Source organism: Candoia aspera, chromosome 4 (genome assembly GCF_035149785.1).
Source record: "Candoia aspera isolate rCanAsp1 chromosome 4, rCanAsp1.hap2, whole genome shotgun sequence".
NCBI classification, from domain to species: domain Eukaryota; kingdom Metazoa; phylum Chordata; class Lepidosauria; order Squamata; family Boidae; genus Candoia; species Candoia aspera.
In genome coordinates, this window is record NC_086156.1 from 54,880,670 (window position 1) to 54,906,373 (window position 25,704).

At 35.8% G+C, this 25,704-nt stretch overlaps 1 protein-coding gene across 1 annotated transcript in view; it reads right to left on the reverse strand.

The window, feature by feature from the left end:
- Nucleotides 1-25,704, reverse strand: part of GLI3 (GLI family zinc finger 3) — a 268,366-nt gene that overhangs the window by 104,154 nt on the left and 138,508 nt on the right. The window contains exons 5-7 of the mRNA XM_063304165.1: nt 3,439-3,644; nt 856-862; nt 259-265 (exon numbers count right to left, since the gene is read on the reverse strand). Coding sequence (XP_063160235.1) covers nt 259-265; nt 856-862; nt 3,439-3,644 — 220 coding nt within the window. The remainder of the gene's footprint in view (nt 1-258; nt 266-855; nt 863-3,438; nt 3,645-25,704) is intronic.

Sequence of the window (25,704 nt, forward strand, 5' to 3'; positions counted from 1 at the left end):
TCATTCCTCTCACAGAGCTCAGTCAGCATCCTGATCAATCACTGGATTTGCAGATGGTGGTTGTGGCAAGGAGTACATCTGCACAATCAAGGATATGCATCAACTGTGACCCTACCACCGACTTAGTGACAATTATCCATGCTTTGGTTACATCTTTTGAGTATTGCGCCATACTTTGCAGGGGAAGAATTGTAGAAATTGTAATTTTTTTAAAACCCAGCAACCAGGTTGCTGACTGGTACAAGATGCAAGGAACACATGATGCCTATGGCAAAAATCTTACCTAGGTAAAAACTCCCTATTAGTTACCCTTTCTTTGTATGTATGTGTTCCTGTGTGCGCGTATGCATGTGTGTGCATGTGCACATTCAGGTCATTCTTTGTTCTTGGCAACTGCCTCGACTAGTTCTTAGAGTTTTCTTGGCAAGTTTTCAGAAGTGGTTTGCCATTGCCTGCTTCCTAGGGCTGAAACAGAGTGACTGGCCCAAGGTCACCCAGCAGGCTTCATGCCTAAGGTGGGACTAGAACTCACAGACTCCCAGTTTCTAGCCTGATGACTTTAACCGCTATACTAGACTGGCTCTCTTTGTCTATTAGTTCAACCCTTTTATCATACACTGAACAGGCTTTCACAGTATTCCAAAAATGTAGCATCCAGAATCCAAATAGTTGATGGTTCCATTTTTTAAAAATTATTATTACAGCCACTCTGCATTTAGCAACTACCTTGGTTAGTGACCATTCGCAAATATGATAGTAATTGGCTCCTGTGTGTCAATTCATTTTATACACAAAGCATGAAAACAATTCAACTGGAGATTTAAATAGTGTATCTTCATATTATTATATAATAACTGGGCTACTCTTTTCAAAAGCAATTTTATTTACTCTGATTATAGAAATTTTCATTATGACTAAGACTACATTGAGTATCCTAAAAGCAAATGATCAAAAGGCTGAAAAAGAGACCATGAATTCATTAAACTTCATTGTTTTGGACTTTAATTTTGTAATTCCAAGTTTCTTTCTCCTGATCTGGCTCCAAATATATATTACTAGTTTCTTTAATATATTCATATATTCATGTTAAGATATATACTTAACATATAAGTATATATGTTATATATATATTAACATAATGGTATCTGATTTAACAAAAAGCCTTCACAGTGCCCAAAGCCAGATAATAATTAAATTATTTAAATTATACAGTTCCTATATAAAAACAAAAATGTAAAAGTATAAGAAATTACAGAGACCACATTTAATAACTATAGTTAATGTAACTGGTATCTAGAAAGTATTTTTGAAAAATTGCTAGATAAGGTCATACACTTATGACCTTCTATAATTCATACAATTATTTATGGGATTCTTAATATAGCTTTTGGGGTATTAACAAATGCTTTAAGCAATAAACTTTCTTCTATCACTATTACTAATGCCCTGCTGCGTATATAATATAAACTAGGATTAACAACAGGTCACTGAAACTTATTCTCATAAGAACCAGCATTGCTACAGAATGGACTAACTATATGCTTTTATAAGTGAGGATTAATTAGTTCAGTTTTATCTATTAGGCAGTGAGAACAACTCATTTTTCAAATTCAGCTAAAGGGAGAATGTCTGTTTTGTAAACCTGCCATTTTGTTCAGTGCTGTGAATGACTTTTCCCTTAATTAAAATAGTTTAGTTGTCTTCTGTGCACACCACCTACATAATTTGATCCATTATAACTCAATTTAGCAGCAATTACCATTAGGGAACATTTAAACTGCAGTTATATTCCTGTTCATTTAACACAGCAGCAACATCAAAAAATGAATATGCATATGCTGGAGATGAAATTTCTAGTACATTTCTAGTAAATGTGATTCACACATTGTTTCATTTTGGCTTAGCATGACATGGGAAACCAGCCATTATATCTTCTAACCCATGATTTATGATTTAATGTTATCTGTGAACCCAGATAACATCCGTCATCTTTTTTTCCTCCACGATGTGTAAATGTTATTTTACTTTGAGAAGGTTTATAAGGATTTGCTTTCACAAACTGAATTAACCTTTTAGTTACCCAACAATGAATATTTTTGATCTTATTACTGATTCGTATTAGGAACCATTAATTTCCAGCAAACAATCTTGGTAATCTACTCTATTTATGTAATGAATTGATACAAGAAAGATTTTCACAGAAGGACTTGTTACAGTTATTAATTTTTTATGAATATATTCAGCATGTGGTTTGGATTTTCAAGTGTGTAATACTGAATATTTTTCCTAATGAAGAAATATGTGCTCAGAATATGTGAAATCTGCAAATCAGATGGGCAATAAAACTGTCCTTGTGGTCCCTGATGTTTTTTGTATAGAATCATTAAAAAGATGGATGGGCTGAGTCAAAACAATACAACAACAACAACAACAATCATTTTTCCTCAGGACATTTAAAGAATAGATGGTACTGATAAAAGGATTTCTAACTTTACCACAAGAACAATCATAATTGGGCCAGGATTGAATCCTGTGGTGTATTGTCTACCATACAAGGTCTCCCAGCCTATTCAGACTAGGGCAGAAGATAGATAGATGACAGATAGACTGACCGACCAACCCAGTAATAATGCACTTCCCATTTTCGTACTGAATCCATGGAGGGGAATGGAATTACGGTATATACGCAGGGAATCCAAAGCCAGCTTCTTTACACTCCCATCAAAACACCCAGTTCAGGATTTTTTTAGTGACTATTACAGTTGTCTTCAGGTAGCTGTCTTTTCTGCAACTATAGCCATCAATACTACAGAAAAAGACCTTGTGAAGCAAATGGGATTAATTTGTCATAACTTTTATTGATTTCACTGTCATCTAGACACAATTAAATTTAGAAGGATTAGATTGATTGATTGATTGATTGATTCCTTCATGATTAAAAAAGTGGCATGCTACTTTCCTAAACCTCTTCTTACATCACCTCCCCAAAACAATTCAACTTGAGAAGAACTGATTTTTTTTTTCAAATTACTGAAATATTATGAAAAGTAGGTAAAAAAATTCTCACTTCTTATGGCATTGTGCCATAAACCAGTCTTGTCTTGGTATCTTCAAGAATTTCTCATTACATTTCTCATTTTATCTGAGCAGGTTGAAAGGCATATCGATATTTCAGTTTACAACCACAGGTTTTTGAATCAATAGATATACTTCTGTTTTTAAACCACTAAAATGAAATGTATAAATGAATGGCTTTAAGATGATAAAATACTAAAACAATTATGGTGTAGTAATTATGTAACAAATCTGCAGTTGATAGGAAGAATTGCTTGGAGAAAATTAATGCAACTATCAAATCATATCAATCTTTATTACCGTCATAGACCAGCATAAAAAATGCAACTACAACAGCAAACAGGAAGCCAGGTTTTAACTCACCATCTGTAGGGCTCAGTCCCCGAGCAGCTGAGATCATAGACAGAGAAGGGCTGCTATGCAGTGATCGGATATAATCCATGTAAGGGTTAATGTATGGATGAGGTGGACTAAAGGGAGATTCTGATGCTGCAGCTGGATTTCTGTGGGGGGATATTCTGATGAATGGTAACTCTGAATAAGTTGGACTGCTTGATAGAGCAGAAGGCCTGTAAGAGAAAGGATAAAATGGGAAATTTATTTGCCTTTTTAGGTAAATACAGCTTCCCTACTTTTAAAGTTCTATCTATAGTTATGATCAAATGGTTAAAAAAATAGGATATATTTAATTTTAAGTGAGCCCACTTCCATTTGTGCAATGGAACTTCTCGGTGTTTTCCTCCACCCCTTCAATTCTCCCTGGAAATCTATCCCTGAAGGCCCAACTCTCCAAAGCAGATCTGGAGGACGTATGGGGACTGAGGCAGGATTAAAAATCAAACAATACATGCTAGTCAAGCAGCATAACTGATTGTACAAATATTTTATCTTATTTAGAATCAGATTCAGACTAAACTTCTTGAACTTAATCCTTCTTGAAATAATTTTCACAATTTTAAGGCCCAGGTTCAAGTCAATTTTTTTGAAGTATGGCAAGATACTCTTGGATCTTTTACCTGACAGACAACACCCCACCCCCACCCCCCAATTCGACAAAAAGGCCATTCTGGGAGTTAAGTCCACATATCTTACAGTTGCTAAGGTTGAGAAACACTGCTCTACACCACTGCTCCAAGTGGTCAATTGAATTAACAGCTGCAAGATGCAGAATAGTCCACTCTCAAGACCACCGGCCCCGCTCCTGCTCCCACTGCCATCTTGTGCCAGCTCCTGAGCACCAGCATCCATTTAACAGTCTTACTGAAACCTGGTCCAACTGCCTGCTCCAGAGCCTGGAATCTTCTTGAAACACAAGCCTGGCCATGTATGTGTCTGCAGCTAAATGAGTAAGAAAGGAAGGGACTGCTACTGCTGGCACCATGTCTTCCAAGAACCTCTACAAGCTGATTGGTGGCTCCTCAAGGAAGAAAACAAATGCTGAAAGTCTTACTCCACCACTGGTTTCACTGCTGCTCTGGTTATTCCAGGAGCCAAAAATCTCCAAACAGATGGACAGCCCTCAGTTTCCTCCAAGCTGCCAGGTGCCTCAGAAGCTACCATCAAGTTGTTGTGTTCCACCAGAGCTCACACCTGCTGGCTGCTTCCACTCTGGTTTCTCACTCCTGGGTCAGCCAAAGGGTTTGCAACCCAACAAAAAATTTCCAACCATCAATACCATCCTAAAACTCCCAACTCCTGCCTGTCATATACTGTACCACCAACCCAGTATTATTTTATAGCTGTAAGCCACCTGGGATATTTGTGATATAGGCAGTGCAGAGAGCTGTAATAAGCAAACAGATATTATAAATTTGGCTTCTCTTCTCCAAGAAAAGTTTAAAGAATCCGTTACCCAGTTGGATTATTTTCTATTGTACCATACACAGTATTTAAATGGTAAGTCAGTGGAGAGGAAGTATTTTATGTTTTTTTTTTAATGATCCATTTTCAATTACACATATAGATAAGTTTAGAGTCTGGACTAAAACTAAATAGTCCTACAAGGGCATGCTTTGGACAGCTCTGCTATCATTCCATGCTTTACTTCTACATTATAAATATGACAGCACTGAAAACCAAATTAATAAGCAAACCCAGTAAAAACACTCTGAAAAATTACTTCCACAGTTTAAAATAGCGAATCATAGCCCCACTGTGACATCAAGAAAACGGAAATTTGCTTATGATGCTGTGATGCTATTCACCTTTATTTACACATAAGTACTCTGTATACAGAAAAGATAAAGTACTTTAATGGTAAAAATGGTCTCTATGGTTGTTCATCCCTGGATAACTCTCCATGTCTCCTAAGAAAAAGAGGGCGGAAAGGTGCTGTTATGAGCAATATTTGCCTGGTAGCTGGCAGCAAAACTATCACTGTCCCTGTCAGATACGTCTTCTCAATGCCTTGAAATTCGGTTCTGACCATCAGCCCTATTCCACCATTGTTTCTTTCTTTTTTCTTTTTTACCGAAGATATTTGTTGCTCTTGGAGGTTTTTCAGCTGAAGAGCAACATAAACATGCTTCTCTTTCTTGACCTGTTAACTTATTTTATTTATTAAAGTTGATCTGCAGTTATAAGAAACATTTTCTATCTAGCTTTCAGTTTGCTTTTAGGCAAGACTTCTTTTAGGCATGCTTTATTTAACTGAGAAATTTCACAATTTGCTAATGTAGCATCCATGGATGTTATGTTATTTATATATTTGGCAGAGAAAAGACATCTGTTGTAGAAGTAGCATAACGGCCTTGTAATTAACTATTGCTAAGCAAGAAGAGCCTTTTTAAAACAAAATTTCGTATTGTGTAACTGTAAGAAAAGAAGAGTAAAGCCCTAAATCCAGGTGTCAGCCAAACATTTTGAAGAACGCTTCAAAAAGGAACACCCTGCCAGGCGAGAGCTCTTGTCCCCATGCTTCAGTGACATGATCCTGTGGGGACAGAATACTTTGCAGTACTACAAAGCTGAATAGAGAGAGTTAAGAAAGTTAAGCTTTTTGACTTTAGCCAATTTGTTCATTTTCTGGTGAAAACTGTGATTAAACGTGTCATGGATGTGGAATACCTCAACTGGCTGACCTTAGCTTAATGCTTTTTTGCCCCATTTGCTCCCATTAATTTAGCACAGAAACATTAAAGTCATAGGCCACAGCCGAAAGAACCTAAGAGGGCAGCAAATGCCTTTGATCATCTTGGGTTTTAAAAATTATTTTTAAGAGGTGGGTAGTTTGGTAGGTGAAAAGACCATTCGTACACATTTAAAGACAAAACAGTGGTGAGTTTCTTGCATTAATCAGCAAAGAGACTGAATTAAAATGAATATTCTCTTGTACCATTTTAAGAAAAAGCTATACTCATTGTTATCACATTTGCTGTGTACCTTAGCAAAATATGACATATCTTGCCTGAAGATTTAGGATTAATTATTGGTAAGGAAAAGAAGGATTAGTTCATACTCATAATACAAGCATGATTCATTCATACCTTTAATGTGATTCATCCAGGTGCTCCAAGACAGAAATAACTGTAAACTGGATGAGACTATCAAACTAAAACTTTGTGGGGTTCACTGAAATCAGTTTGCTTTCTTTTGAGGAAAAAGCACCAGGACCTTTATATCATGTTTGTGGAAAAATTATTTTCAAATTAACATGCTAAAAGTCAATGATAGAGAAATCAGTATAATTGCACTGGTAAGAATCATTTTTGTCATTTACTCCCATCAATAGTTACATTTAGTTTCAGGCTTGAACACCTAATAATATGATCTTTTTGAAAGGGGGAAAGTAGAATGAAATCTAGCGTATTGGAAAACCTCATCCTCATGCTTTGGAAAGAGGAACGTGTTCCACATCTCTAGGTTCTACTGAATCTATTCTGGGTCCCCAGGGACAGGCAGCCCCACCCTCTACAACCTGAATTCATATTAATATGATGGGATAACAGCCATAAAGGCTATGTCAGGATTCAACATTCTGTGTGTTGAGTATTCCTGATGCCACACTGTTAATTACATTAATATGATGTCAAACATTTGGTTCATGTACATCTTATCAAGTTTCTCAAAAGAAAACTGGCTGAGTACAGTTTTCATTTTCCCAAACAGTCTCCTGTTTTACTTCCATACTTACTATTCCCAACTTCATTCTTTTCCCTTCATTAAGCACTTATTCTTCTGAGCATAGTACTTAGTACATGCCAAAATTTGCTACATCTCTGACAGACTGAATAGTGAAAGAATTAAATCTGCAGAGTCGTAAACATAAATTTGTCTGGTTGCAGAAGCTATATCTGATGAGACAAAGAATAGTGAAGAAATACATGGTTTATTTATATAAACAAGAGGCTTAAAGATTTCTTGTTGTTCAGTGATCTGATGGACGTTATTTTGTCAGGGATTCTTTGTCAGTAATTGCTTCTTTGAGTTCTTGTAAGCTCCTGTTTGTGTCATCAGTATAGATACCTTGTCTTCCATTAGCCTTTGTCAACTGTCTTCAATTTTTTCCAACAGGTTCTTTGTGGACTCTTGCCTTCTCATTGTATGTCCAAAATACTTAAGCTTTAGCCTCATTATTAAAGTTTCCAATGAGCAATCCAGTTTTACTTCATCTAATATTGAATAATTTGTTCTTCTTGCTATCCAAGGTATTCTCAACAATTCCTCTACCACCAAAATCAAAGGCATCAATTTTTATTCACTGAGCGTTTCTGGTGGTCTGTTACCACTTCAACTTATTTGCACTGGGTTGGTATTGCCCATTGACAAAATTTAAAGATTGGTTTTTGTTTGTTCAGTATTGAATAGCAAACCAGCTTTTGCTCCTTATTCTCTCACCTTCAAAAATGGATTCTTTAAGCCTTCCCTGTTTCCAGACATCAAAGTAGAATCTTAAGTCTATCTGAGGTAATTGCTTCTTCCAGCAGTTTTAATTTCTATTTCTTCTAGGCCAGCATTTATCATGCTATATTTTGCATATAGGTAAAGGTAAAGGTTTCCCTTGACGTAAAGTCCAGTCGTGTCCGACTCTAGGGGGCGGTGCTCATCTCCGTTTCTAAGCCGTTAGAGCCGGCGTTGTCCGTAGACACTTCCGGGTCATGTGGCCAGCATGACACGGAACGCCGTTACCTTCCCGCCGAAGCGGTACCTATTGATCTACTCACATTTGCATGTTTTCGAACTGTTAGGTGAGCAGGAGCTGGGATTAACAACGGGAGCTCACCCCGTTGCGCGGTTTCGAACCGCCGACCTTCCGATCGACAGCTCAGCGGTTTAACCCGCAGCGCCACCGCGTCCCTCTATTTTGCATATAAGTTAAATAAATAAACAAATAAATAAACAAATAAAAGGACAGTATACAACCTTGGTGCACACCTTTTTCAATTTTGAACCATTTGTTCCATATTCCATTTTTTTTTCCTGGTCATCATAAACATTTTTCACCAGCAGATATAGTGGCCTGAACTGTGTGGATCACAACAAATTGTGGATATCCTTAAAGACATGGCTATATTTTAAGGGATATCCATGATTCATTGTGGTCTACACAATCAAAAGCCTTAGTATAATGAATAAAACAAAATTGGAATATTTTGGAACTCCCCTGCCTTTTCTATTATCAACCAAATGTTAGCAGCATAAACTTGGGTGCCCTTCCCTCTTCTAAATCCAGCTTGTACATCTGGCAATTCTTGTTCCAAGTACTGTTGAAGTTTGAACTGGAAAAGTGTTATTTAACTTGGGAGAAAGCTGATCTACAAGTGCATTCTGGCAGATTATGGTTAATTATGTAGAGAGAGAAATTATGGTAAAAGTCTAGGCCATAAGAACCATATGAATAAAATTAGAAATAACTTTTGACTTAACTAAGCAGGAAACAAGCTCACATACATCTACAGAGCAGAGTAGGGAAGATTTACATCTGCAGAAATGATCCAGTTCCTGGATAGCTCTCTCATATAAAGCCACATATATGAAAGAGCACATACTTTCTCTTGAAAGAAGAGAGTGCTAGTTGATATTTCTCAGTTTTTAGATTCTGATGCAATACAAATAAATCTTTAACCAGCAATAAAGAATATCATATACCAAAGATTGACTCAATACAAAATTATGCATTAGCAGTATCTAGAGTCTTTGCTTGGTGTTTACAACTGAATGAAATGTTTTGTGGCTTAAAAACTCTGGGGACTTTTGTTCAAGTAAAAGTCCAGCTTTCTACTAAAACATTTTGTTACCCTGAACACTTGCAGAAAGAATATTATATACATGACTTCAGCAAATGGATAAAAGAGCTGGAAAACCAAGAGGCAAAAGAAATATATTCCAGTTTTATTTATAAAATTAAGTATAAGGGTAGCCAGTCTCATCACTGTATGAGCTTCTTTCAAATGTTTGCAATAATAGTAAGAGAAATAACTAATAAATTGTCTGGGATATGGTTCTGGACTCATATACAACACATTCCTTCTCTATTACAGTCTTTACAGATGTAAACATTTGTAATGCACAAAATAATACACATTTCTTTTTAGTTTCTGTACTATACAAGATATAGTACAACCACAGTGTCTTAGGCAACTGATCATAGGATGATTTCCCCTGTCTTGTTCTGTTTCTAGCTTTTCATTCTCTCATCTAGCATATTAAGAATCCTCCACTGCTTTTTCTAATCCCATTCTCTGGGTTAATCTGATTTATCACATGTCCTCCAGATCACTGATTCCAGATGATTCTGCTCCAAACTCTTTTACCTGACTACCTTGTACAACAATGTGCTTTTTCCCCTACAGATTCTATATGAATTAACTTCTTGCATGATCTCTTCACTCTTTTAAAATCCCTAGTCCATCAACCATGCCTATGCTTCATAATCACACAGATGACATGAACACCAATAATATTGAATTCCGGTGAAGAATACTTAGTAAAGGTAAAGGTTTCCCTTGACGTAAAGTCCAGTCGTGTCCGACTCTAGGGGGCGGTGCTCATCTCCGTTTCAAAGCCTTGGAGCCGGTGTTGTCCATAGGACACTTCCGGGTCATGTGGCCAGCATGACTCACGGAACGCCGTTACCTTCCCGCCGAAGCGGTACCAATTAATCTACTCACATTTGCATGTTTTCAAACTGCTTGGTGTGCAGGAGCTGGGACGAGCAACGGGAGCTCACCCCGCCGCGCGGTTTCGAACCGCCGACCTTCCGATCGACAGCTCAGCGGTTTAACCCGCAGCGCCACCGCATCCCCCTTGAAGAATACTTACAAATGCCATAATTGAAATCAGATTTTGGAGGAACACTTTTTGTCCCCTTCTATCACCCTTGCAAAAGGAACACTTAAGAGTTTAACAGGAGAGACTTAAGTACATATTTAACTCTCTGACTCAAATTTATATCATTTAAACTTGCTAAATTCTGGGTCAATCAGATCAATGTAGTTTATGTGAATGCAGAAACTCCATTTTGAAAAAAAATTAATCCCTTTTTTCCAGGAAGATTTAAGTACCACTGCAGATTTTTTATAACTTGGATCTTTTTGATATAAAAGCCATAGTCTAAATTTGTCTTATAAAAGCCTATTTTAGGACCTAAACATATCTATTCCTATAAATTGTTGGGAAACTACGTGTAAACAATTTTAAGTTCCTTGGAGCTGGATAAGAATTGGTAATGAATTGGTAATGGACAGTTTGTATTTATGAGAATTTACTTTTCAACAGTTGAGTTCAAGTTAGGAGATGCCAAAGTCTCAAATGTTTAATGTACTGAACTGAGAACAATTGGACTAATTTGTGTTTGCTACTTATTGGTGCAAGAGCTGTCAAGTTTTTTTCTGGCAGAAAGCTGCCTCCCTTTTAAAACATATTTTAGTGGGCTGGAAACTGCATGGAAATTATGCATGACATTATGCAAGTTGGCAAAGCATTTTTTTGTTTACTTGTTTGTTCCTCTCCCCCATTTTTAAAATGGGAAGAGCTCTGTTCTCCCTCTCTAGGTGTTACATCTGCTATCCCTTTCTGTACTTTTAAGAGACTGTATTTCTTTCCATTTCCATAAGAAATCATGCTGATTTGGGTCATCAGGAAATCCTGTGTTTGCTCACCTGTCCCCTAGTGTGTTAAAATTTCACAGCACTTATGCAGTACACCACAGCCTTATCTTTATAGGCTTACAAGTTTCTTTCTTAATGTGAGTTTAAGAGCTGCATGTTTATTGAAACTTCAGTAGGCCATGGCGGGAAGAAGGGGGAAACTGTTCATTAAATGCAAAAATCATGTCATTCAATCAATATACTTTATTTGCATCATGATGCTATCATGCAAATGATACAACTGACATCATTTGTGCCAATTTACTTCAACTGCAACTGACAGAAACTGATACAAATGTCATCATTTTGTCATTTAGTCATTACACAGATGATGTAACACAGTGCAAATAACATCATTTGCTTTAATTGTGGGAAGTCATGCAGATTATGTAGATCACCACAAAGAAGGTAAAGTTAATGGATTAAAAAGAAAAAAAAAAAGTGACTTGTCTAGACTACTTTGGACACAATGGAAATGTCCGTTACCTTGGGAGGACTCTAGGTAGAAATTTCATCCACTGCATCCAAAGTCTGCCAAATGGGTGTTATATTAAGGTTTCACAGTTCTTGCAATTTATTGAATATACACTGAAATTTGTTTCTGCGGAGTCTTTTATTAATGAAATATGTGAGTGCATTGTTTTATGTGTGAAACTTCTTACTGTGTTTAAATAGCTTATCAAGATATTACTAATACCATATTTCTAAAACACAAAGGGTCAAAGAAATGTTACACATTTTCTTAGCCTTTATAAACTACATTAATTTAATCAGCATTTAAAACGCCCTTCAACTGATGGACTGTAAGAGAAAAAGTCATTTTGGGAAAACTCGCTAGCTGCTAACTGAGCTAGTGGATTGCCTGTGGTCATTAGAATCTCCAGCTCTGTAAATTACACCTTAGATGAATGCTGCCTAGATGATAACTAGAGTGGAATGTGAATGGATTAAAAGAAGGAAGTATATGTAAGCATGCAAATGTAACATATAAAAGACAACACAAACAAGAAAACCCTGTCTATGAGGCACATTTGAACATTAGAAACAGTTCCACTATTGATTTCATAACTACTAGTTATTTCCAAATTAACAGCATTTCTCCTATCTATGTTTCTGCATTTTATCTTCTTCATTCTTTCAAATCCTGAAATTGCTTGGATAAGAGTGGAGACTTTTTTTTTTCATACATACATTTCTAACAGCAGTCTGAACTTTTAGGAGAAATTGAAGAGGCTTTCTGTCAAGTACAGCTAAATCCTGCCTTTCTATATCAAAACCCTTGCTAGAAAATTACTGTGCAGATGATAAGGGTGAAAGATATAATAAAAAGTGACTCTACTCAATTTACACTGCAATATTGGTATGACTGAATATTTTTCATTCAGGGTGACTGATAAAATCACTAAACTGTATTGGAGATAAATAAAGGAGGCTTCTGTCAAGAATAAACACCATTAATCATGAAGACTTACCCTCAAGAGTGGCTCTGCTATGCATCTGCAGAAATACACTGTTTGTAAGTGGCATGCAACTACTTGCTCTTTTCTCATTTGTTTGCATAAGGAATCTACACACTTGTTTCTTTATTCTGATGTATACTTCTGCTTTTTCAAATACTTACACTGCTTGGTTGGTATATTAATCTACAAAAGCAGGTATTTGCAGTGGAAGCTTGACTATTATTTGTCCCTGATATTTGTACTCTTCCCTGCAATTAACTTAATTATACACCATAGTCTCAGGTCAGAAGTAAGCACATCTTACTAGTACAGTGAAAAGCTGACATGCGTAGATTTCTTATGCAAATAAATATATATACATAATAGATGAATGAAAATCGGTAGAAAATAGGCAAATTATATGACAATTATCCTGTCACAAAGGCCTTTAATTTTTTGGCCAGATCTAAATGACACACTTTCACACTTAAGTCATACATGATACTGCCTTAAGCAATGTGCACTTAGAGCAATGGTCCCCAAACTCTTCAGGTCATTGACTCATTCATGAAGTTTCAGATTGTTCATTCATATAACATTTATTATATGAAAATAATTTAATAAATACTACTTTACCTAATAGTACTATGGATAAGAACAACAACATCAACCCCTTGGATAGTCCCATCAACCCTTGGGGATCAATATTCACCACTCTGGGGAACCCTGGGTGAGAGGGCAGTTGTTCTTTTCTTTGCCACTGGTTCTTGAAATGGTTTCAAAGGGATGGGGCAGGGGTGTGTGGAAAATTAGTGGCAAAGGCAGAGAGTACTGAATCCCTTCTAGATACCAGTCATGATCTAAAGTCTTTTAGTGTAGAAACAATGCATAAATCAGCTTCAAGCCAAGAGTAAGAACAAATGATGATTCAAATAATGCCCATGGAGTAAAGTAGAGCTCTGCACTAATGAGGTTAAAAACGCATTGAAAGCCTCACGTTTAAGATATTTAACAAGCAATTAGGCTCCTTGGCAAAAACCAAATCGGAGCCATGGCCTAATCACGTAGGCAGGAACCAAATCAACTAGAAGAATCAGGAGACCTACGGCCCCAGAGGAATGTAACTCATGCAGAGCAACAGTTGCCAGAGTGAGGCTAGAGAACTGCATAGGAAGAAAAGAAAATAAACAGCCCAACAAAGAAAACAAAGCCTCTGAAATAAGGGCTTAAGTACATGAAACTTCACAGGGTGCGTATGACAAAACCTCATCAAAGGCAGACCTTTTATCCAGTAAATACTCTGGCAATATGGTGTACTCAGTTTTTAAAAAGCCATGAACTATTTTTGTTTAAAGCTTTTTTTAAAAAGAAAATTGACTGCACAACAGCCAGGTAGAGAATTGATAACCCAACAATGAGCCACTGTTATGCAATGAAATTATTATGATTATTATGATTATTATGATGATTATTATTATTTACAAAGTAGTCCTTTGTAAATCATAGAAAACTGATTACTGTATTGGTAAGAATCAGCTTCTTGACTATGTATAACCAGTCAAATTCTGAAGGTGTTTAACATAATTATATAACAAGCAAAGTAAGAAAATCAAATTTTAGCCCTCTTACTGCTTTCACAGGACATTTTATGTAGAATGAAGTGGTCAGATTTAGCCATTAAAGGGAGAACACCTAAAAGCAGCTTTATAACAATACTTAGGTATCATATTATAGTGACTGGCAAATGAATTTAAGAACTCAACCAAGAATTGTCCTGACTCTCATGGCTGTAGATGTTACTGTTATCAATTTCACATCAATACTTTGCAAACTCCTTCCATTAATCTACTTATGTCCATTTATATCACAGTTTATAATTCTGTAGTCACTCTAAGTTTTTCTTTTTTTTCCTTTTGCTAAGGGCTTTTTTGAGGTGAAGGCAGGGATGAAAACTATATAAACCATGAAGAAACAAAAATACTGTTTTCATTAAATTCTGCTCCATTTCAATTGATTAATTTTACAATAATTTAAATGGCCTTATTGTAACTTTTTCCTTTTACAAAATTAACCATATTTAATAATATATAATATAAATATGATAAATAAATAAATAAATAATAACACCCCTATTTTTAGCACAATTATGAAGCAGCATTAGCTAAGCCAGATTTATTATTTCAACGAGTTTAAGCTTCTTCACTAGTGTTACATATTACTAAAGCAGCAAAAACATTCTTTATCCTGGCCAGATGCCCACAAAGGATCTCAGATTACCCTGCATGCATAAGCCCTCAAAGTCTGCTTTGTAATTCCAATGTATTTTCAATCTTCTTTTTTTCAGAATCTATTCCATTTCAACACATAAAATAAGTCATGTTCATAATATTAAACAACAGCCCTCTGGGATTTCTATTTTAATTACAATTTTACATGCTATAATGTGAGCCTGTGAATTAAAAGAAAATAAATGAAAAGATGGTGCCTGTAAATTTTTAAATCTTATTTCTCAAACATTAAATATATCACTGTGATTGCAGGCTTCTACTAAGATTCTGTAAGTGTGAAGAATGCTGTCAAGATATTATTGAAAAGTCAATAATTGTTTTTAATAAAGACTGGCAAGATCCATTACCTAGCATGTTTTTCATTTCTACACTCAAAATGCCAAATGAACTTCTGTTATCATTTTATGGGATTAGTAATCATGTAGTTTTCTATTAAAAGTTAAATAGACACAAACTTTGTAAAATGTGAGTAAGGATATCAGTGACTCAACCTATAACCTTTCAATTCTATCCTTAATATGTATTTTATAATTCATAAAGTCGGTCCACCTTAGTGTCAAAAACTCACTCACCTGAAACTGTTTTACTGACTATCTTGTAAGATTTGACTAAATCCTATTTTGTTACCCAGATCTAGAACTCTGTTTTGTACTAAGAAGTTGGTATTTCCTTTGGGGACATTACAGGCTGTCTTTGTTTAGTGACTGCCTCATTTAGCAACCGTTTGTGGTTATGACGGTGATGAAAAAGTAACTTTATGACCAATCCTCACATTTATGGCCTATGCAGGTCTGCAAACCAAAGGAAAGCTGAAGTAAGATCATAAGCACAGTCATGTTTTCACTTAGCAACTGCTTCGCTTAATGACTGAGTTGCCTGTCCCAATTGTGGTCACTAAATGAGGACTATCTGTGCTTAAAGAATCATAAGACTGTCATTCACTCTGTGCAGACTTTTCCAAACCTGACAGTAATTTTCATCAATCCAATAAAATGTTTGGTTGGTTGGTTGTTTAAAAAAAGCTTCTAGAGCGTGCCAATTTTAACAAAGTTTGTATTTATATTATACATAAACAGAGATAAGAGCATCAGCACAAGCAATTATTGTACTATAGGAAAAAATGAACTTAATTTGAAGTTATTCACTGTAGCTCTGTATTGGTTGAAAAATTGCCAAAGACAGCACAACGTTAAATTTACTTGGCTGAGCATTAGCATAAATCCTCAAACCGACTTTTGTAGTGAAACAGACATTCTCCAAGATTGGTAATTCCTGATTACTCTCTTATTTTTAAAGGCAAGATTCTTGATCTTTCAGGCTGAAAGTAAAAGCTTACTGTCAATTGCAAGTAAATTGCTGGTCCATTTTCACTTTGAAGTTAGTCTTTTTCCCAAGTTATTACTTACAGGACACAAACATTCCATATTGTCACATATCTAGAAAGTAGGCATTTACCAATCTGTGGCCTCATCAGATGGGTGGGGCATTTACTGCATATGAGAAAATCAGTGCAAGACAGCCTCATCCAGCCATATTTCCTATCTCCTAGAGTGTGACTAATCCAGCATGTTCTCACAGCCGTTTCTTAATTTATAGATAGTGAACGTACCACACATCAATGCACCCAGATGTGTTTCTCCATCACATCTAACCTCTCCCTTAAACACAGCACTACTCTTGCCTGTTCTGAATCCCTTTCTTAATAGCAGAGTATAAGGCAGCTGTTCAGGTCCTTCCTATTCTATACTGTTTTCAAGCAGGAAGGGGGACAACTTTAGATAGAATCTTTTTAAAAAACTGTACAGCATTGATAATATGCTTATAGTAGATAAACGAAGTTTTGGTACCTAAATCATATGCTTTCTTAATTTTTAAACAATCACAAAAATACACAAAACGAACTCCAAAATATGTCCTTTGCATTTCTAAATGACCACAAGAGTGTAATATTGAACTTTTCCCCTTAAATAGTTCCCCAGTCATATACATTCTTAATCACTGAAATGTATGAACAAGTTGAGAACAACTGCTCCATGCATAAAATTAAGAAAATATATTACAAGTGAACATATTAAGGATATAAACAGATATTCATAAGACTGCTTGTGTGGACATGCAAAAAAAGCATTGCTTCTTTTTCCTTTCTTTTGAAGGAAGTTTTGATGAGAAGGTCAACTCTAACTGGGCCAAACTATTTAACTTCAGATCAATAATAGCTTGATTAAATGTTGAAGCTATCTCACCAGCTCTTCTAAGCAGCTCAAACAAAGCAAACATATGTCTATGTAAATTTACTGAGATGTGTGTGTGTGTGCTTTAAAGAACTGTCTCTAGAAAACTACAGATTAGACTAAAGACAGTACACTATACTGTACCTTCTGTAAGGACTCACGGACCTGTTTTATAACTCCCTATTTGATAAAATACCTGGGAAGGTCTTATCTTTTTTATGTACAGTTATTGCTATCTGATCAGTATGATTCAATTTCTCTGAATGTAGCTAAATTTTGTTACACTCTCTATAAAATTAGGCAGATTTTGATTGCCCACTGATGATACCACCATTAATATTATCATGTTTTGTTTTGTTTCATTTTAATGCATTTTTCTTTGTATTTGTACACATTTGTATTTTATTTGTAATTCTGGTCTGTGACCGTAATAAGATATTGACTGATTGATCACCAGTCATGGGGGTTCCTAGGAATATCCCAAGTAATGGATGGGATTTAGCTTCTCCCTTCCTCCCTCAGTTCTATTTTTTTAAAAGCCATTTTTTCTTTGCTTTGCTAAGGAGTACAGTCCTGGAAGAATATGTAAGCATAATACACTCTCAGCACCTGATGCACATCTTGAACATCACTTATACTTTAACAATGTGGTCATTTGGAATAACCACTGTAACCATCCAGCTTTGGAAACAATAAAATGATTGTTTGGATTCTCTCCAGTTGTTGGTGTTCTTTAGGTGAGTTTTCTCTGTTTGGTACCACTATATTTCTCTATTCATCTTACAGAGGCAGTAATATTAGCAATAGGATTTATCCTTATAGAGATTAAAACCATTTTAGATCCATTTAAGATGCACTTCAACAGAAGGAAATTCCTTCCATGTTAACCAAAAAATACTCCTATATAGTCATGGCATGTTTGAAGAAAGGGCTTATTTGCCTTGGTAGCCTTCATTAAATAGTACAGTGAAGAAAACAAGCGTCACATTTTTTATACCAAATTGCAATATATTGACTGTTCAGCTAGTTATACTTGTTATATTTGAACCAAACCAACTGATTCATTATTACTTACTAATGTATGGTTGGCTCACAAAGGACAGCATTCTTCATCAAGTGCCATGTGAATAAATGTTATATAAGGTCAAACTATTCTTACTGTTTGTTACATAGGTAGAGATATATATCCTGTAAGGAAGAACAAAATAGTGTATTGTGCCTAATGAAATAGATGGTAAGTAAAAGAAGTCCCAAACATCTTAAGCTGACCTGTGGAAGAGAATTTTTAAAATTAGAATCCCATAATTCTGCAGCAAATTTTCCTTTGTTGAAAAGATGCAACAGACCTTTACAGAAAGTGAAATGCTAACTATTTAGCATTGGGACAGTAAGGTTGGAGCCCAGGGATTGTAGAGGTGAATGGGTATGGTTATAGATTGAGCATTTGGTTTTTCTTGACATTTTTCTTTTCTTTCTGAATTGTTTTTATTGCTTCTGGTTTTTTTAATTGTTAACCACCCACAGTTGTATGCCACAAGGAGGGTGGCCATGTAAATCTTTTAAATAAATAAACAAACAAACAAATATTTAGATTTTCAAATAAATATTTTATACCATCTATTACATAAGGTTTGTTTGCCGAGTGAGCAGGTAAGATGTTAACTCACGTTACTGATTGCTAACACTGTACCCCATGTATTATCACTCTTGCTCAGTAAGAACCACCAATATATGCAATATAGGTTACGATATTCCCATCTGGAATTTTATATTTTATACTCTATATTTTGTATATGTATTTGTATTTTTAGGTGTTTATATTGAACTGTTTTAGTGATTTGCTATTCTTACTATTTGTAAGCTGCCCAGAGTTGTCGGACACGAGATGGGCAGCAAAGAAATAAATAAGGGGAGTGAGGTGATGATGGTATCTATAGAACTTGTACCATGCATGCAGTGTGGGTCAAAACACCTGGAAGAAATAGCGCTTTTTTGTACTCTGCTCGGTATAGCACTTCCTCGTCCTTCCTATCTGCTGAATACGACATTCAGTCTCCAAGCATGAACGGTTTTTATACAGACAAGGGGAAGTGCTGAACAGAAATGCAAAGGGTGGGCACAGGACTTCCGATATCTAAGCACACTAAGGCTACAATAGCCTATTTACTAACACTGGGTAGAACTGCATCATACGAAAAGATGTTTAAAAAATTAATGAATTCTGTTGAATTCAGACATAACCCTTCCTTGCTTTGTGAGGTGGACAGGCTGCCAAGAAAGAATGTTGTTGAAAAGCTGTCATGATGAGGAATAATAGGCTCGTTTATTTATGCTGCTAGCTTTTTTATTAATGTAATTTTTATTTCATATTTATCTTATTTACGGTTGCTACGTATGTTGTGATTTTATTGTATACTATAAACTACCATGGGAGTGCATAACGCAGTTTAAATTTTATGCTGCTGTGAACTGTATACTGCAGACGTACAACAGGAGTACTGAAAAATCTAAACAAGTCCTAACATACAGGTTTCATTAACTCAAAGCGACGCATTTCTGTACTTACTCATGTGCGGGGGTGGGGGGGTGCATTATTATCCTGCTGTAATTGCAGTTGTTCTAACACCTAATAAGCTATGGTTGGAAAAACAAAGGCAGGTTAATTTCTGATTTCCTCTACTCATTTGGAGGCAAATTAAGTGTCAAGCTGCTAATACAGAACATATTTCATTTTATGAGATTCTAATTTAATTCTACACCATACTATTGATGCCTTAATATGGGTGGTTTATCTAAGAAAATAATTTATATTTTTTTTCCCCAATGGAATCTTTAATAATAGGATATGATAGCATAATCATAACAGTGGATGCTTGTCCTCAAGTGCACTAAACATCTGACAGCAATTCATCATACTAAACATTTGCATTTCTGAACAGTTTTTAATTCATATGTATATAATTTTGCTTCAGAGTAAAATGGGATGAAGAATTTCTATACCCAAGTAATTAAAATTACTTTGTAAGATAGCATTTGTCTTTCTCAATGAGAAAGTACATTAAAGATACTCCTTATTGTATTTGGCTTCCATTTCATACACACTGTATTTTGAATTCCCACAAGTGCTAGCTGGTTCAATATATATTTTATGTGGCTGTTATTTCATGTTTATTTAGAAGGAGGGAGGGAGGGAGGGAGGGAATCTGGTATGTGACTAACACAAAGTAATAAGTAGCCAAATAACCATTCAGAGCTATTGCTATTTTGCCTAATCTGCTCTATAAATGTCATCAGACAGATGGGTTGCCCCTAGAATTACAGCCTGACTGTCTGTTTACAAATACTTTTACCCACTTATAATGCCAGCCATTTTTATTTTCAGTTTTCTCAGCATAAAAATGAGAGATAAACCTGTTTTCTATCATCCAAAAAATTGCACCGTTGTCATAAATTCTGTTCTTGGTTCCTAGAGCTAGTTTACATGTGCACATGCGTCACATGATTACTCAGTATTAAATAAATTGCAACTGGAATGTAAAATTGCTTCTTTGTCAAAGTATTGTGTTACAGGGGATATTAAAATTCTGTGTGCTCTAATAGGTGATAATTTATTCTCCTATACAGGTCATATGATAAAACTGCTTATCATATACTATGGGAATATTACAGGATGAAAGTACGTGCAAATGTATCAGAGACTCTATCGTATATCCCAACTATTATATTTTGTCACCATCTATATAATCTGAATAACTAGCTAGTGACTAGTCCACAAAAATTAAAGACTGATGATGGACTAGAAAGCACAAAAAAATAGAAGAGAAAATATCAGGAATGATCAAAATAGAATTGTGGGAGGTGGATAAAGATAATGTCTCCAATGAAGATTATGTTATGGTGATCAAAGAGAAGTTGAAAGAGGAGCAGCGAGAAAGAGTACGTGCTCCTTGAACTTGTTGAGCTGAATTGTGCAGTCGCACCTAAAATTCTGAAACCTAAAATAGTCATGAATAAAGCTCTTTGCAGACATAAAACCCCTAGGGGGTTAACAGAATAACTCATAGCTGTTTTATCAGTGCAGCTTGGAAATTCTTCATATAAGCCACCAGGGGATGAGAGTATCATCTAAGATCATCAGAATCTCATCATCTACTCCTGAGTCTTATTTGCAGTAACAGGAATAGTAAGAGCAGAGGTGGCTAGGTGGTACAGGGAGAAAGCCCTGACCCTTCCACAGCCAAAAGGTGCATGGCCCTGAAATCAGTAGCCAGAAACCAGAGGGGATGTTTGTGTCCCCAGTAGCCTTAAGTGGCCAGTAGAAGCACAGAAGGTTCCTGCCCCTTGGTACAATTCTCTACAGACTGACTACTTGGCAAGGTTTGTGTCAGCAAAAAAAAAATTAGCACAGCTAGAAAATATGGGTAGAGTCTGCCCCATTGTGTTGGGGATGGGTTGAGGATGACATCATGCATTCATGTCTTCACAAACGGTTAATGGAATATCTTTGCACAAGGTAGGCAGGATGTGAGGACAAACCCTTATTGGGTTTTTTATTATTTGTTTGCTTTACAATTGACTGAATTTGGCAAAACAGTCTAAAGTGTTGCAAGTGTTGAAGCAGATCACAGTGTCTTTCCTATGAGGCTACTTGGTTTATCTACCTAAAGCCACTGACATGGCTGTTCCTTTACATGTGAAGCACCAGGACTGTGATTTGGACATCTAATAAAACACAACTGAGAAGAACTGTTCTGAATAAAAAGCTTAGTTTGGGGTTGCTTCTGTAGAGTCAGCATAAGTAAATTTTAAAAAAGCAGAATAAAAAAATATTATAATCACCACCACCACCCATTTTCTGGATTGCACCAGAAAATATGCAATCTGAATGTTTAATCCTTTCATTGTAGAAAATAAAATGGCATGAAGGAAAGATGGCTGAACTTTTTTCTTGACAATTTAAAAGAAGTAATATTTCATGTTTCAGTCCAGTCTAGGAAAAAGCTTGAACTATTTTGCAAAAACGAAAGCAATCTAGCAAATCACACACAAGCTTTCCTGAGGATATCTGCAAATATAATATTGAATCATTAGACTGCAGTTCATTTTGTTCACAAATCATGCGGAGCCAAATATGGTTATTCTGTTTTAGCACGACATGTGGTCTCACCCACTGTAGTAGGCATTATGTTCAGATCAAACCACTGTGGGTTGATTCCAAGAACTATGACAAAAATACTTTTATTTGACATTACATCCAAATGCAGCCTTGACAGACCAATGCTATGCATGTTTAGGCAGAAAGTAACATCCATTTAAAGTAACATCCATTGAAGATTACTTCCAAGTATGTGAATATAGAACTAGAATCCTATTATAGAATAAGTTTCACTATATTCATCAAGGCTTATTTCTGAAGTATATATGGTTGGTTAGGCTTATGCTGTCAGACTGAGAAAAAACCCACAGCTATTTATCAAGCCAATTGTGCATACCATTATTCTTGTGATGCTTTTAAAGATAATCTATAGAAACGGGTATCTTTTAAAACAGACTGGGTGACTTTGAAATAAAAAGCAATCCCTTCAGTTAGATTACCTTAAAACATTCAAATGCATTTTATTGCATGACTAAGTGCAAATAATAATAGAAAAACACATCACAAGTTCATGGAAGTTTTGTCTTTTCTTCTGCCTCATTCATTCATTCATTCATTCATTCATTCATATATATAGTATGCATATACATATACAGAGAGAGAGAGAAAGAGAAACACATTTGTTTTGTTTTTAATACCCATGGGTAAATGCAACACAGATTGATTGCTAGCCTTCAGGCTAATTTCTTTTGAAATTACTATTTGGCTAATAAGAGACTGATCCAAAATAACTGCTGATAAAATATTGTGTGTGTAACTTGGCCATGTAGTTAGGAGTGTTAGTATCAATTAATTCTACTCACAAAGGAGAACTTGTTTTAAAACAACTTCATTTTCCCCCCACCATATATGTAATTACACAGCTGTAACTAATAGCCATGGAGAAGCAATCTGCCATCTAAACAACTGGCATTATCGTTCAAAGTAGTACTTGCGCTCGGCTTCTTTTATTTTCAGACAGTGAATGAGGGATTATTAGAGATGATTAAATGTACATATCATGCCTTTTAGTAAAAGGCTGAACTTACTTCATGAATTTGGTTTTTTGTGGCTTATAATAGGCTTTTTTCTTCAGCTTTACTGTTCAAGATACTGGATATTTTCCCCCATTTATTTTTATGTAATTTTTAAAAAATATATACTACTAGGACTAGTACTTACTTAGTGTAAACTACTACCAATTTCATTTACTACTTTGAGTGGCCATACCATTAACTGAGTGATTGGACGTACATTTATGCCATATCCAGAAGCTATAAAAATCTACCACCATTTTCATTATCTTAGTCTCATACTAGCTGGTGGTATATTGCAAACTTCAGTACTTTTTAATTTAATGTTTAGGAAATTATACAGTTGAGAATAAATTGCAACAAAATATTTGGGGGACCAGTTTATAGCTGTTCATTATAATATTACAAAAAGCACCGGCATTATTTTGCTTCAGTAAACCCACAGAATAAAGTCCCAGAATGTTAAGAGTAAATTTTGCCCTTCCGCTATACCAGGAAATCATTCCAGTAATATATGATGATGATTATGCTATCTGTTCAATTGTGTCCGATTCTTGGCGATTGCGATATTATATATACCAACAGTATATAATGTTTTGCAAACTGGAGGCAGCTTTGGGAATAGGTGCTTCCTGCTTCACTGCCTCTCCAATACACAGTCCCCCTCCTTTTTTCTTGCTTTCTTCAAGCGTGATGAAATATTTACTTTATAGCAATTCTAAATATGAATGCTAGCAAGTATTTCTTTTGTTTAAAAGGGCATGAAATCAAGATTTAACTAAGGTTAGAAGTCAACCTAATTAGCATTAACTGGGTTGGCTTGATAGTTATGTGGCCTGCATAAATCTTGTTTCATCCAGTCATCCAGCCAGATACTCTATAGTAGAGAAGGCCTGGGATAGTAGGTTGGGAAATGTTTGGGCTATGATCCATAAAAACAGTACATCCCTTACTTCTACATCAGTACACTCTCAATGCATGGCAGCTCCCAGAATGGTAGTTACAGTCTCTGCTTTGTGAGATGAAGGGAGATGGGCTGTATATACCATTCTGAGCTTCCAGATACCCCTTCCTGCAACCGCTGAATGCCAGCACATGGACAGCTCCTAAAGCTAAGGTATTGTATATAGCCATCTAAAGTGCAAAGGCCCATGAGTTCAATTACTTTTAGAGCATTTCAAACCCACAGAATACCATGTGGCTACCCATATCTGAGGAGCCTTGGTAAGGATGAAACCTGTCACGTGGTACCTCCTGGTGGTCAGTGTAACTGAAAATACCACACAGGATATGCACTGTGTAAAAACAGAAAAAGCAGGGGGGGGTAGCAGGGGGATGAAAGTTATTTTAACTGAGCAAGAGCTCTTGCTCATAAATTTAACAAATAAACGTTTGTCACTGAAGTAGAAGCTATTCCATGCCAACACAGACAAGAGAGGAAAGGGGAATAGATTTGAGTGGAGGAAGGCAACATATTGCCAATATTGGGGCGATGTGACATTTGTAACAGGCTAAAGATTTTAAAATTGGTGGACAAATATGTATACACAAATGTGAGAAATTTTCCATACCCTCATTAATCACCTAGAACATGTACTTGGATATAGGTTTACTTCTGATTTCAATTTTATGGTTGGTTTGCAAATGTTCCTCCATGTAAAGATTTTAAATATAATGGCTATGAATCCTTTAATCCTTATAATGAATAATGAATCCATTATTTCCTGCTTTTTCTGCAGATAACTCTTGCCATCAAGAAGCGTCCTGGTTGGTACAGGATCCCACTATGTGCTGTTAGCATATGCAGGGATTGGACTCAACAATCTTAAAAGTTCTTTTCAACAATGCATTTCTATCATTGCACTTCAGTCCTTCCCTGCTTATTGAGTTAGAATCATCTGAGACTTGTTAAATTCATCTATTCTCACTGGCCTAAACCTCCTTGGAAATACTGCAAAAGATAGGAGGAAGAAGATGTCACATAGCTGAAACAGCTTACACTTGGAGTCTTGCCTTTAAGGACCCCTTAATTTACCTGATAACATAGTCTTGTTCTCTTCCTCCCACATCCCTTCCTTGAGCCTTAAGGTAACATTGAACCCTCCCCATATATGTCCTTTATTTGTTGAGCAAACGTATAGTTCGCCACAATCAAGCAATGTTCAGCAGTGTTTATGCAGGTTATATAAAACAAGAATTAAAACATCCACGTTCAGATTAAAATCAATTCCAATCCCAGCATAAAAACCTCAGGATAAAAACCATTAAAAAACCAAATATAAAAGTAAAGGAAAGAAACCCTCACAACAAGATGGGATCAAGGATAAACTAAAAGGCCCTCTGAAGTAAAACTGAATTTTAACATTTGCCAAAAAGCCAGCAAGGGAGAAACTAGCCTGATTTCTGTCGGAGGGCT